The sequence below is a fragment of the Pagrus major genome, chromosome 5 (assembly GCF_040436345.1).
Source record: "Pagrus major chromosome 5, Pma_NU_1.0".
NCBI classification, from domain to species: domain Eukaryota; kingdom Metazoa; phylum Chordata; class Actinopteri; order Spariformes; family Sparidae; genus Pagrus; species Pagrus major.
This window is the reverse complement of record NC_133219.1, coordinates 14,756,761-14,770,492: the sequence shown is the minus strand read 5'-3', so window position 1 is coordinate 14,770,492 and position 13,732 is coordinate 14,756,761. Positions and strand designations below refer to the sequence as shown.

General features: G+C 41.2%; 1 protein-coding gene across 1 annotated transcript in view; it reads left to right on the top strand.

Moving 5' to 3' along the window:
• zdhhc8b (zDHHC palmitoyltransferase 8b) overlaps nt 1-13,732 on the top strand; it is a 67,778-nt gene that overhangs the window by 42,436 nt on the left and 11,610 nt on the right. The window contains exon 2 of the mRNA XM_073465302.1: nt 10,259-10,380. Within this exon, the coding sequence (XP_073321403.1) occupies nt 10,259-10,380 (122 nt within the window). The remainder of the gene's footprint in view (nt 1-10,258; nt 10,381-13,732) is intronic.

Here is a 13,732-nt window from a genome sequence, read left to right as displayed (position 1 = left end):
CTGGTGTGGATGGAGGCAGCTTGCAGATGGCGCTTGCAGATAAATAGGCATAACAGTCATAACTGTGTTGGAGGGAGCATGGTGGGGCGGGTGCTCGATGGTGGCAGGTCATTGTGCTTTATGGCATGGACATTAAGGTCAACGATTTGTCCCGCTTCTTTAGACTTGTTCAGGGCTCTGTATTTATCTTACTTTTACATACTGCCTCTGTGTGTGTGCGTGTGCGTGTGTGTGTGTGTGTGTGTGTGTGTGTGTGTGTATCTGTCTACCATCTGCTGTATTTCTGGAGTACCTCCTCAGGTTTCAACTAAGTTGCTCTTATCTCTGTTTTTCTTAGAACTGCTGAGTTCACCGGCTGGGTGCTGCCTGGTAGACAGGATTTGGCATCACTTGCTCTTCGCATTACCCTAAATCTACATTTTAACAAAACAGACCAGCCTCTGTCAGATAGATGTGTTGGATTAGAAAAAGGGATTCAAATATAATTTAAATCTTCTTATTGTTTGGATTTGCTTATGTGTTATTTGATAACAGTTGCTTGGAGAGATCTTGTGACACGTTATTATGGATCCCACTGGTTTTCTTGCAAGATCCGCCTCAGTCTCCCTCTGATTGGTTTTACATGCCTGTCCCAAACTGTAAGCTCATAGTGTAGCTCTGGTTATGTCAGTTTTTCTTGAGGTTCTATTGTCAGTGTCATTTCCCAGGTAAACATACCGACCTCCTTCCCTCTGGTTGTCCAGCAGACTACCGGGGCCACAGAAATCTCTTTTAAGATTTATTCAGTTTTTCAACTGGAAGAAGGCACCTGTCAGTTGAACTTGACTACTTTCTCACCTTCTCCCTTCGAAAAACTTGTTGGATGTATATTGCACGGAGTACCAGGACCACAAAGCTCTTGAGGCTTTTGTCATATAAACAAAAGATACAAGCCGATCAGAGGCGAGGTAGGGAGGGTTTCGGAGAAAGACAGTGGGATCCATAATAACACTGCGCTAGCATGTTCCTGGAGGGCTAGTGTGTTAGTGGTAAGCTTGCCAGCTGCACTAGTTTGCTAACTAGCCCTGCGAGTTGTCACTACATTTTCAGTCTTGGAGAACCTCAGGCTTCTCAGGCTGATGCCATGAGAGTATTTTCAGAGTTGAATGCAACTCATTGTCCCATGTTGCATTTCCTGTACAACACTACTGTTCGGCTGCCAATTACCTCAAAACAGGCTGAAACAGACTGAACAACTCTGTCGCCTCTTTGCGTCATAACTCTTGAAGCTCTTGACAGTATCCACACATGCAGGCCACTGTGCTCCGGGCTTAGAATTAGAGTGGCAAGGAATGTGACACAAGCCAAGCCAACTTCTGCGGGCATCGCTTTCCCTCCGAATATACCAGCCTGGCAACTGAGTGAGCCGCCCCAATGGTTGTCTGAAGCGAGGGGCGTCCATGTTAGCAGAATCCACACACTCGTCCCTCCACAAAAGCCAATATTGGGTTTCATACAGATACATATTTCAAACTGGCAGAGCTTAACATGCACACACACAGAGGCAACAGTTGGATCGGCTTGGTGGACTGTCCTTGCTCCTGTGGTCTAAATACTCACAGATATTTATTGTACTTGTCTAGTTAAGCCTCAGTGTCTTTGGACCCATAAGCCTCATTTATTCCAACTGACCCATGGCACTGTACTGGTTTCCAGTTTCCCACAGGGGGGCTGAAAGACAGGCAGCACATGTGTCATCACCCCTTGGGGGGATTACACTACACACCAGTCCTTGCAAGAAACTGTGTTTGTTGTGCCAGTTTATAGACACATGTCACTGCAAACTGTTTTTCACCAGGAAAAATGATTGGCATTTGTTTTATTGGATTATGGGAGCAGACGTTGTTGATGTTTTGGAGGTTTACAAGCCTGTGTCAGGCATTGTGGGAGAGTGTCTGTGTGGGTGAGATTTGTGCTTTTGCAGATTTTTTGGGGAATAAACGGGGAGATTAACAAAGCGTGTGTGTGTGTGTGTGTGTGTGTGTGTATGTGCTGTCTCTTAACTCTACAGAGAAAGTGAGTAGGAGGATAAAGCGAAGAAAGGTGACACTAACCCTCTCCCCTTGAAACATGCACTTACAAGCAAACACACTAATTCATTCTTCTCCCATATCAAAATATTTGTTTTATCAGTGAGATCCACTTTTGAAAATGTGACATCTGCTCCCACAAAATGCTCACCCACGTTAAGAGGAAGCTCTTCTTGGAAATTGAATGAAATTTTGTTATCCTAAATCAGATTATGTTCCAGTGAGTGTTACAAAAACAAACTCTTTCTCAGTTTTAGTTAGCTGACCATTTATCATGCATTTTTCAAGTGCAATTTTAGATATCAATGAATTTCTTGAGCTCAAATGTAGGTTATGTTATGCATCAGCTGTGAATATAGCTCTGGAACGAAACTGTTCATTTAAACATGAGCCTCATAGGTATGGAGCCAGACAGCGTTTGTAATTGTATCAGTACTCACTGGGCTTATTTATAGTGAGATGTCATTTAGTGTGGTAAGCTGGTTAGACTACATTTGCGACCGAGGGGAAATCGAAATGTTTTTTCTCCATGGGACAGCTTTCCTGCTCTTCGCTTTCCACAGACGTAATAGCGGGGGTATGAATATGTAAATTGCAAAAGGGCAGCGTTTAGGGGGCAAAGCGTTTCATTTGATTTTGAATGGACCTCTTATACAATTATGAGAATGGAAATGACATTGAACTCTGAGCTGAAATGCAGATGGGTACAGTGTGCCCTGCAGCTGCACAGGTCCCTCCTCTGCTCTGTTGTCTTAGAGTGAAGTCAGCCGTTCCTCGAGGCTGTCTCCTCATCAACAAACAGAGCTGGGGTGGTGTGATTTAGTTTTTTCCCACTCTCTAAAATTTATATTTGCAAGTCTGCTCATGCATAATAAACATTCAACAAAATTCAAAAATTCAAGTCCCTACACTTAAAATCAAAAATCTATTTGGCCTGTTCTTACTTCTTTGACACTAATGGGCTGTTTTCACACTCATCTGCTGAAGGTAGAAAGATTCTCTGTGCTCCCCATAAATCTGAGTTCAACATGTCTCAAATGTAAGGAATTTCTGCGTTTCTTTCTTTCTTTTTATAACATTGTAAATTGTTCTGAATTGCTTGTTTTGTCTGAACAAGCAAATTCGAAGACATCACTTTGGACTGAACATGTGACGACCATTTACTATCTCCCAAGCTCACCCAAAAATGAAAATTCAGTCATTATCTATTTACCCCCATGCTTCACAGCAAAACAGTGTTGCAGTATTCTCCTAAACAACTGAAGGTGACGGGGATTTGTTTAAAAATGATAATGAATTTTTATATGTTGGTTTTTAAGATAGAAAACCACACTTAAATGAAATATATACACCTAATGTGAATATACAACTCTGCCTAAAGATTGTGTTGTTGTGCAGTTGGTGGATAAAAAATATAAAAGAACCTGTCCCTAATGAATAACTTAGGGCTAGAGGAAATGGATTTCAGTCATGATATCCAGTCAATCTGTGCAGCTCTGACTCTGGTCTGACCTGCCTGCAACTGCTCTGCTCCACGCCTCCAGCAAACATCACCGCTGTCTGCACTGACAACCGGCCTGCTGCTGTGTGTGTGTTTGTGTGTGGAATACTAAATGCCGTGTGTGTGAATGCCGAGCCTCAGGGATGCATTTGCATCAGAGATCGGCAGCTCCCAGGGGAGTTTAGCAGCGAGTGATGCTGCCGTTCATGAATCCTTCGAGGAGTAAAATACAATCCCCCCTCTTTTTTTAAATTTAAAAAAAAAAATCTGAATGAAACACTCTTCCTGGAGGGTGAAGCGACACCAGCCTTGCAACAGATTCTGGATCACTGGGTCTCAGCAGGCTGTCTGCAGGAGAACAGGCCTCCCATGTGTGTCCCACTGGGTTCAGTGTTAATGAACTAAACAATGGGATGGTGTTCTCACCGTGTGCTGAATACATTACTCTAAGTTTTCCCAGTGGCTCGGTAGCTTCATTTGCTGTAACAAGTGTCATTCACACTCACAAGCATTATAGTCTGATAAAGGCTTAATCTCCAGTCCTGATAATAGGTGATCCAATGTTCCACAGGGAAACATTATTCTCCTATATTAAAATGTTGTTAGTCAAACTGCGCTGCCGTGTTTCTACGACACTGGAATTTGTTTCTTTTCATTTAATTTCTAATTTTAGTATAATAGCATACTTCCTCTCCAATTATCTTTCAAAATCAAGTTAGTACTACTGTATTTGATATTAAACTGTAACTTAATACCAGGCTGAAAAGCAGAGTGCACTGCTCAGTGTACTGACGGAGCCCAGAGTGCATTTCTACATCACTGCAAGATAAGAAGTTAAAGGATAAGTTCACCCATAAATGATATTCAGAAGTTATTTACTCACCCCCATGTCGATGGAAAGTAAGGTGAAGTTTCATAGTCCATGAAACATTTCTGGAACTTCACAACAAAATGGCGTTGTAGCATTCTCCCAAACAACTGAAGTAGACGGGGAACTTGTTTTAAACATTAAAAACAACTAAAAAATCTAAACATAAAATGGCTTCATGCAGTTCGTCCAGTGCAGAAGCCCTAAAATTGATTTGGAAAGATGTTATTTAGTGAAGTCTTCACTTTAGCTGCATGCAGCACGTCTGAAGTGGGTGGACAAGCTTGACCGTGTCTTCAGAAAATGGTCAAAATGTAGATCAGTGTTCCCCAAGGTCTTGTTTTGTCCACAAGGAGTAAAAAACCCAGAAAATATTCACATTAGATTCCAAGACTTAATTCATAAAAATAGTCTGCAATTAATTTAATAGTCTTGCCTTCAATCTGACACTTCAATTTCATAACAGAAAGCCTGCATTACAAACTGGGACTATAGAAGTAGCATTTAAGAGGGAGGGTCTAATGAAATGATGTTAAAGGTTTCATTATGGGAAATGGAGGATCCACCTTTCTCAGAACTCTGCGCATACTACAGACTAAAAGTCAGAATATCTCCACCTGTGATCCAACAATTTTGACCTTTCTATTTTTTCTTACTTTTGTGAGTTCCCCAGTTTTATGTAAGTGGAATACTAAATAGTCGGAGTGTGAATGAAAAATGTTGAATCTTGTGTCACTGAGCAGCAGACCTGCATTCAGCTCCTGAATGAATCAAACTCATGTTGTGCATTTTAGTCCATCGTCATTATTCAGACAGACTGGCATCGGGTGAAAATGTCTAACTTAATGTCAGACTTAGAAAAGTACCCATCAGTGTCGCTGCCAAAAGGATTGAGTCATTTTTCTCTTTGATGGTTGCCCTCCACACACAAGCCCTCCCCCCCACCCTCCTCATCCTCCCAGAGCTACTAAAAGAACAGATAAGAGCTACTTCAAAGGCCCGGCTGCTTTTTCTGCTCCGATCCAAAAGCAGGCAAATGAAGGACAGGAAGATTTGAGTAGCCAAATAGCTTTCGGATGTGTAGCGAGCATGTAGACAGCTTTCAATGGTAGATGTGATTGATTATTGAAGTCCTATTTAAAGCTGCAACTGTGCCAACAGACCGATCCTACCACCTTAAAAAACTCAAAGTTCGTCATCAAGCACCTAATTACGCCACAGAGCGTTTCCCCCCTCTAAAGGTTTTCCACAGCAGTGGGGATTAGAGGCTTCATTTCAAGTGTTCCACACAGATTTTGTGTAATCAATGGACTCGAGCCTGTGTTTTTAAGGTTGAAGGGGCAATCAGCTGAGTTTTTAGGACAGGATTTGTGTCCAGCCTTTTTTCTTTTTTTTTTGGAAAGACAGCAGGGTTATTATCCCCACGAAGCTGGGGTGCTTTCCCCTTATCGTAATACCCACCTAGAGACACCCCTACTGCTGCAGTGACTGAGAAGGCAGATACCTTGGTCTCTTTTTCCATCCTAATGCTAGATGGAACTAAGTGTGTGTTTGTGTCTTGTCATTGTGATTTATATGATTTCACTTTGTCTCAAGGGCAGATATCAGATGCAGCATCGTCAACAACCACAAATGAGATTGGGGCCACAAGAGTAAAAAGATACAAAAGGAGAGACTGGTACCTGTAGTTTACATGAAACTTACCCCAGCTGTAACTGGAAAATAGAGTTGTTGACAGTGTTGACACAGAGCCAAAACAATAAGCTGGAAGACACTAAAATATTCTGTCGAGTTGAAGCGAACTGCAGTCAGGTGATGATTCTCCACGAGCAGCACCTTTAACATCATTCATAGTCACATGAGGCATTGTTACTAAATAAACAGTGATTAGTGCAGCTTTAAAAAAAAAAACAGTTTTTGCTAACATCAATGCAAAAATGAGAATTTATATTGCGTTGTTAGTGACGTTTTCTTTCCCTGTAGGAATCACGAATCACATTGCCCTTGATCATTTCACAAATTCTCAGGTAATTATAATCAAACAATACGAATCAAATTGAATATTTGACAACATCCTGTTATCATCCCTTATCATCCGTGTTTATATTATAAAAATAATTGGTGACTTAGAAAATAAAAATTCTGCAGTCACATTTTGCTGCAATTGCATTAATCATGGAGCTTGTATCAGGTATTGAATCATAAGCTTATAAGCCAACATAAGGCACTTAGACACCACCAAAACACACTGAGTCATATTTAGATAGGACAAAGTCCAAACTCTTTTCCACTTTAATGATGCTAATGTATGAAGCCAAAGTGAAAGCTGCTGTGTGGACGCTGTGGCCTTTGGTAGCAGTCTGCCTCATGTGATTGATCCACCTGAGGTTAGTGAGGAGACAGTACTGTGTTGCTCTGTCAGCCGGAGGAGCAAGCTGTGGATTATTCCTATTTAATCCCTCAGTTTTACCTTGCTCCCTTCCCTTATTTCAGCCAGTGAGATATCTGATTTCCATTTCTTTTTTTCCTCAGCATGAAATTTATCTTTACACCTCTGTTGAGACAGTGTGCTGGGCATGTTCCACGGGCTTTTGAGCTGGCGTTTTAAATGTTGATTGGCTGGAGGGTGCCTGCTTTGTTACCTCTCCAGCTCCTGTTTGCAGGCATTTTAATTACCACAGAGAATTCAGGCCTTTCTACCGCTTTGGCCAGCCTCAGGACTTTAAGCAAGGACACGACCAAACTCATTACATTACTGTACTTTTGGCAGCGAAAGCTCCTTCAGCTTAATAAACTTGGCCCCGAACTTTTCTGACAAGCTGGAGGCTTTTCTGCCTCAGTTGGGGTATTGTGGTTACACAAGCAGCAGAAGTGGCTTCTAAACAGTGTTGATAAGCGCTCTGTGGTTATTTGTTACTCCTACACAATTAACCAGTGTCTGTGGCCTTAATCTGGCTTTTTCTCAGTCATATTTTCCTCCCACACTGTCTGCTCCCAGGATCCTAAGATGGTTGCTGTCAGCTGCACTCCTCTTTTTTCCTCCTCTCTGGTTCGAATGTATCACAATGTGGGCAAAATACATGAACCTTTGACAGGCAAGTAAATTGGGATTTTGTAAGATGGTGGAGCTGTGGGCTGTTGCTTTTCTTTGATCAATTATTAAGCATTTGTACCTTGTCTACTTGATGACATGGCATGGTACTACTCACTACTGTCCCCCTGCGTGAATGCCAATTCTGCTGAAATGTACTTGGTATGGGTTGTTATCTTGGAAGCGGGAAAATGTGCCATAAAATAGGTGACTGAAACTGTATTAAGAGCATTAATGGCACCAAAACCAAAACATAAATTACCAAAACTTTTAGTTGGTGAGACAGAATCTTTTCTTAATTTTAGTGGAAATTCATCCTCCTCTGGGCACCTCTGTACAAAATTTCACAGCAATCCATCCAACGGTTGTTGAGATACTTGACCAAAGTATTGGATCTACATTGCGCAACACAGCTATTTTTAAAAAACATTTTTTAAAGCCATATAAGATAATTATAGGCTCATTGCATCCACCAACAGTATTATTTCATAATTAGAACACTTAGCATGTGATTTCCTGGTGATTGCCTAATTAAAATAAATTGTATTTCTGCCTCTAATTAGTTTATTATACGCTTGTACATGTAATGGTACTGATTATATGTGAGCTACTTTTTCAAGTGATGTGAATGACGTCTGCTATAATTGGCTCCAGCATTGATATCCAGTGATATCTTGGAAGAATGAATCAATCAAGCCCACACCAGCCGTCACAAATCTGTGGACCAGTGTAGACTGGTTCTGAGAGGCCACCTCACCCCCGTTAGCGCCTCTCTATTCTCTGTCAGTGGCTTGCTTCAGCTGCGGCTCTGAATAATTCAACAAAGAAAAAGAGGACTGGCAGAGCAGGAGATATGGATTGAAGATGATCTCGGGCACGAGGACGAGGAAATTGACTTTTTGACGTCAGAATAAGCTGGAGAAGCGAGCTTCAGTGTGTAAGACTGTATATTACATGTGCAAGTGGGCTCAGGAATGAGAGCAGGAGAGTGTGATGGAGGGTCTCTCTTTGAAACCCCTTCCTCCCTCTTTATCAAGATACTTTGTTTTTTCATAAATTCTGACCTGCAGGATCTCTGCAGTATGCCTGACAGGAGGTAGTAACACATCTTCATTCTGACAGCGTTTCATTTCAAGAGAGATCGCACAAACAGTTGGCTTGAATGATGGCACTCTAGGAGGCACACAGTGTCTTGACATTTGAATCCAGGTGATTGAGCAGGTCTGTGTGGGTGTCGCCACAGTTGAATATTTCACAGCGCTGAGTTATGACTTGCAGGCAATGGAGAAGGTCAGTGTTGATGCAATATGTGGGTGAAATTTAAAGGAGGTTCTCCATTGATAACCTCTGTGACTGCCTGTTTTACCAGCACAGGTGTTTACGAATTGGCAGTGTGTATGTACATGGCATCATAATCATCTTTCAGTCACTAATCTTTCATACTGTGGTATACCTTGAAAACAGTATATCGTTGCAACCCTAGCTGGTTGGTCAGTTAGTCAGTCATTGGTCGGTCTGATGGTCCATCACTTACAGGATGGATTGTCATGAAATGTGTGCAGATATTCATGGCCCTTTTTAGATAATGAATCCTACTGACTTTGGTGATCTGTCACTTTTACATCTTCCCCACCTTGAGGTTGATATTTGTGGGTTTTAAGTGAAATGTTCTCATTAACTATCGGATGGATTGCCATTAAATTTGGCACACACTTTCATATCCTCCTCAGGATGAATAGAATCAATTTAATGATATCTTAAAGTGGCTCTATGTAACAATGTGTAGCAATTTACAAGTATTACTCACTTTATTATTTGCCATATGTGAGCGGATCTTGACGTGTCGTGGAAAATTAGACTTTCCCCATCTCTCTCAGTTGTCTATACAAGCCTGTGGATGATTTGTTGAGGTAGTTTAATGCTGCTGGACTGTGGATTTCGGGTCTGATTTTCCACAACAGTCCAAAGGATGGGACTTGATGCACGTTGTCGAGTGCCTCGTCTTAGGCCTCTCATCAGAGAGCAACAGTAGCCAACATTGGTTTAGAAATGGCGTTTGCTTACATAAACTACAACTGGCTTCCAGCACAACACAGAAGTTCCACAGAGCCCCTTTAATTTTTCATCAAGTTTATCAGTTAATGGCCAAATGACTGTAAAACATTCCCAACAGTCTCAGCTGTGTTTGAGAAGTAGCTTGTGTCACTGAGTGGAGTTTGGCCAAGAAACAAAACAATTTAACAGTGCACAACTTCTACTATCGTAAAATCAATTCAGTTCAGCTTAGCTTACATAGTCAGGTGGGCTGTGACCTGATGCTATCTTTTTATTCTCTAATCTGAACACCATGCAGGAGGAGGAAGCACATAAAGAAAATACTTGTCCTGGAGTCAAATTTATTATTTTTATTTTATGAAACAGCAGGCATTTTTTTTTAAAACAGATAATTCTAAAGAAGCCTCTCAGGCTAAAGATCAACTATTCAGTTAATTCATTTCACAGTTATCCTGGTTATTTACAAGGAATTACTGTACTGTAAGGATTATTGGTTCAAGTTCTGGCATCCACTGTTTATCCCGCTCTAATTCTCTCTCTTTAATCACATTTCCAGTTATGGTCATTGCTCACGCGAATAGGATGAGAGGGCATTCAAATGTCAGTGTGATAACATTTAGATGTGTGTGGCTGAAGAAATCTAACCTCTGCTGTCTCTTCCTTTGTGTCCCTAGGTGCCCCTGGTTGACAAAGGTAATCTCTCCCGCTGTGCCTCTCTACAATGGCCTGGTCTTCCTCTTCGTCTTGGCCAACTTCAGCATGGCAACCTTCATGGACCCTGGTGTTTACCCCCGAGGTTTGTACGCATGCAATATTTATCCGACAACTTAAAATATTAGTATCTGTCATAATGTATGTGCCCATAAGTGTGAGTAATGTTTCCTCCCTGTAGGGTCCTCATGTAGAGGGTATCCTTTAATAGCACCACATTTATCAGAGCACCACTCAACCCAATGTCTCATGACTCCATTCTCCGCCTTACAACACATGCGCCACATGCAGGACATTGCTGGAAGTTACACAAGCTTTCATAGCGTGAGGTGGAGTCAGTATCTCTCAGCTGCTTAGCCTTTCAAACAAGCTGCGCTGACTTATGCTCCTGATGCATCCTTGTTGTCCTCAGCGCTATCTGGTTTAAGTAATGATGATTGAACTCGTCCCCAGGGGTGTTTGTAATGCGCTTGTAAATGATAAGCACCTGTCTTTTGTAGGAGCTTTCTCTGCCCATAAAGGGGTAATAATCATTAAGTTGTATAAAGCGGAGGTTATCTGCCTCGCCAGAGGTGACAGTGCTGCCGCTCCCCTGCTGGGTTTTATAGACTACTGAAGGATGTTGACTTATTTATATATTTATATCTCACGGGCAGCAGGCCCACCAGTAAAGTTCTGAACTGAAAAGTAAAGAACTGAAATAGTTATTAACTGACATCTGCTTAGAAAATCACACCGTCATCCAGATTGTAAAAGTGAGAATGAAGGGTTAGTGTGTATTGTCATTTATTGTCCTTTTCATTTTTTGGGGCAAACTGCAAAATGAGGTGACAGATGAGGGAGCTGATTGAGCAGAAATATCAGAAAGTTCTGCAATTTTCACAATTCAGCAGCTTTTCACAAAATTGCTGCAATTTGCAGAACTCGGGGGACATTTTCAGTTTTCCTGGGTGGTTAAAAGGAGTTTTGACATCATGCAGGCTCTCAGACGAGGGAAAGATACTGGTTTAGGTCAAAATGTACTTCTCCCATGTGTGTACTTTTTCAGTTCATTTTCCTGAGTGGCAAACCTAAGACACCACAAAATCATGATTAGTCAGCTGCAGTGGTCTGTCCTGGAGCAACAATAATTATGATGTTGTGGGAACACCAAGAGGAGACCAAGAGGAAGAGTGAATAACCGTGCCCATCCGTCAATTGGCCTGAAACAGGAGTTCAAATGAATGCTAATGTAGCTGCTAGATGAGTAAATATGCAACTGTTGGCTAACATGTTCACCACATTAACTTTATGAGAAGATAGTATGTCCATTTTGTGTTTACAGCTTGTTCTGATGTCCCCTAGTGGCCATCTGTGATACTGCTTTCCCACTCTTCATGCCTAAACCTAACCAACCCAACTAATGAAGGCAATGTGTACTAGGGCAGATCATGACTTAACCACCCTGGGGGAAAATAGAATTATGGTAAATTCTACAACACAATAACTGTAGTACATGTTAGCTGACTTATAAGTTAGCAAACTGCCACAGTAATGGCCGTTATAGAGCAATATCCACAGCGTTAGCCATCATAAGCTACTGGTCATACCACACCAATTAATAAAGAATTCAGTATTTGCTCTTTCAAAAGTTACATAGTGTTGCTATGAAGTATGTCTTCCCATAGGGTTTATCAGTGGAAGACCAATAACGATAACAATACCAAAGACAATAAGATATAGCAGTTACTTTGCTGCTCTCAGTGGTAAGGGTCATCACCTTGCATGGCAGCTCAATGCCATCGATGTGCGTGCATTTGTGTGTGTGAATAGGTAAAAGGGAGGCATATTGTAAAGAGCTTTGTCTGTTGAGATAGAAAATCTCTGTATAAGTGCTGTCCATTTCCCATTGATTGTTCTCAACACAAGCTGTTGTGCATGTCAAGTTTCTGAGAACAAGACATTCTGTTTCCCTGGGCAACAGCTACAGTAAATATTAGCCATGTGCATGAAAAAGTAGGATAAGTGTTTTAAGTGCTCATTTTAGTACTGAAAGGTCAATGGTTTGATCCCTGTTAATAGCCATTCATCCTGCCCGAGTGTCGATGAATAAAACACTGAGCTTTTGCATCATCACTCAGTGCTAGTTGCTCACCCCACATATATACATACACACATAACATGTGGTGATTATAATACATGGTACACTTGTGAACAGATTGATGTCCCACGCACACATTGATGCTGTTGAAATAATTGCAGTAAAGTAGCAGATATGTCCTCAGAATCCTTCTCTGTCAATAAGATACTTAGCCACTTAGTACTCCCATAATTTCATTAAAATTCCACTTGACCTTCACAAGAGCAAGCATTTTATCAGGGCAGGTGTCAGCTGTTTAACTTGTATTTGAAGATTACAGAGATTAATTTAAAGGGGTCATATTATGCTTTTTGGGTTTTTGCCTTTCCTTTATGTCATGTAGCATTTTTGTGCATGTCAGATGTCTGCAAAGTGAAAAAGTCCACGCCAAAGGGAGTTACTCTCTCCCACACAAAACACTGCTCCTGCACCACCTGAAAAGCCTGGTTTAGAGTCAAGCCTTTACTTCTGTAACTTATGTGCATCACTATCGAACAGGCATTATATAGATATATATTTTTATATATATGTGACATACAGTTGCTACTGCTGTAGCAGCGTTATTTTAGATCACACTACCTTGCTCAGCATGACCCGCCCTACTCTGCCTCAGATTGGCTACATCCTGCCTGTTAAGTAATGCGCATGTGCAACTCTCACCAAAGATAAAACAGAGGCGAGGTGTCTCACTCTGTCACTAAAACGGAGCGTTCAAGACACAGTGTGAAAAGGGACGCTGCAGCCATGCACCATATGAGAAAAATAATGTGTTTTTTGAAAAGTAAAGTATGTAAACCTATTCTACTAGGACCCCCAAATAAAAGTATGAACCTGAAAATTAGCATAATATGACCTCTTTAACATACATTTTGATAACTGGATTAAGCCTAATTCTTATTTGATGAAGATTTAGATTGTACATCCACACATACAATAAGATTCAGGTAGCTCCTTCTTCAGTGGTGAAAATAATCATGAGTAAGTAAATAAGCTGCAAACCAACAACTTCACTGAAGAGAGGTAAAAATGCTCAAATGTGATTGTAATTTATCTGAATTGCGTGTTATTTTTGCAGAGTAAATGTGTACCGTTTGAAATAGGCCACTGCTTTGTCTGCTGAATATTTCTTGCATTTGTAGAGTAGAAGCTGTCAGAGGAGATGCAGGCGTAGCTGCTGTTTGTGTGTGCTGGTTTGGCAGCCGCTTTACCTTTAAAATCTATTTGAAGAGACTTGACAGCCATAATAACAGAGCAATCTCCGCTTATGGAAGTGTTTATTTCAGCGCTCTACCTTTGTTTCGCTCTTGTTTTCTCTTTT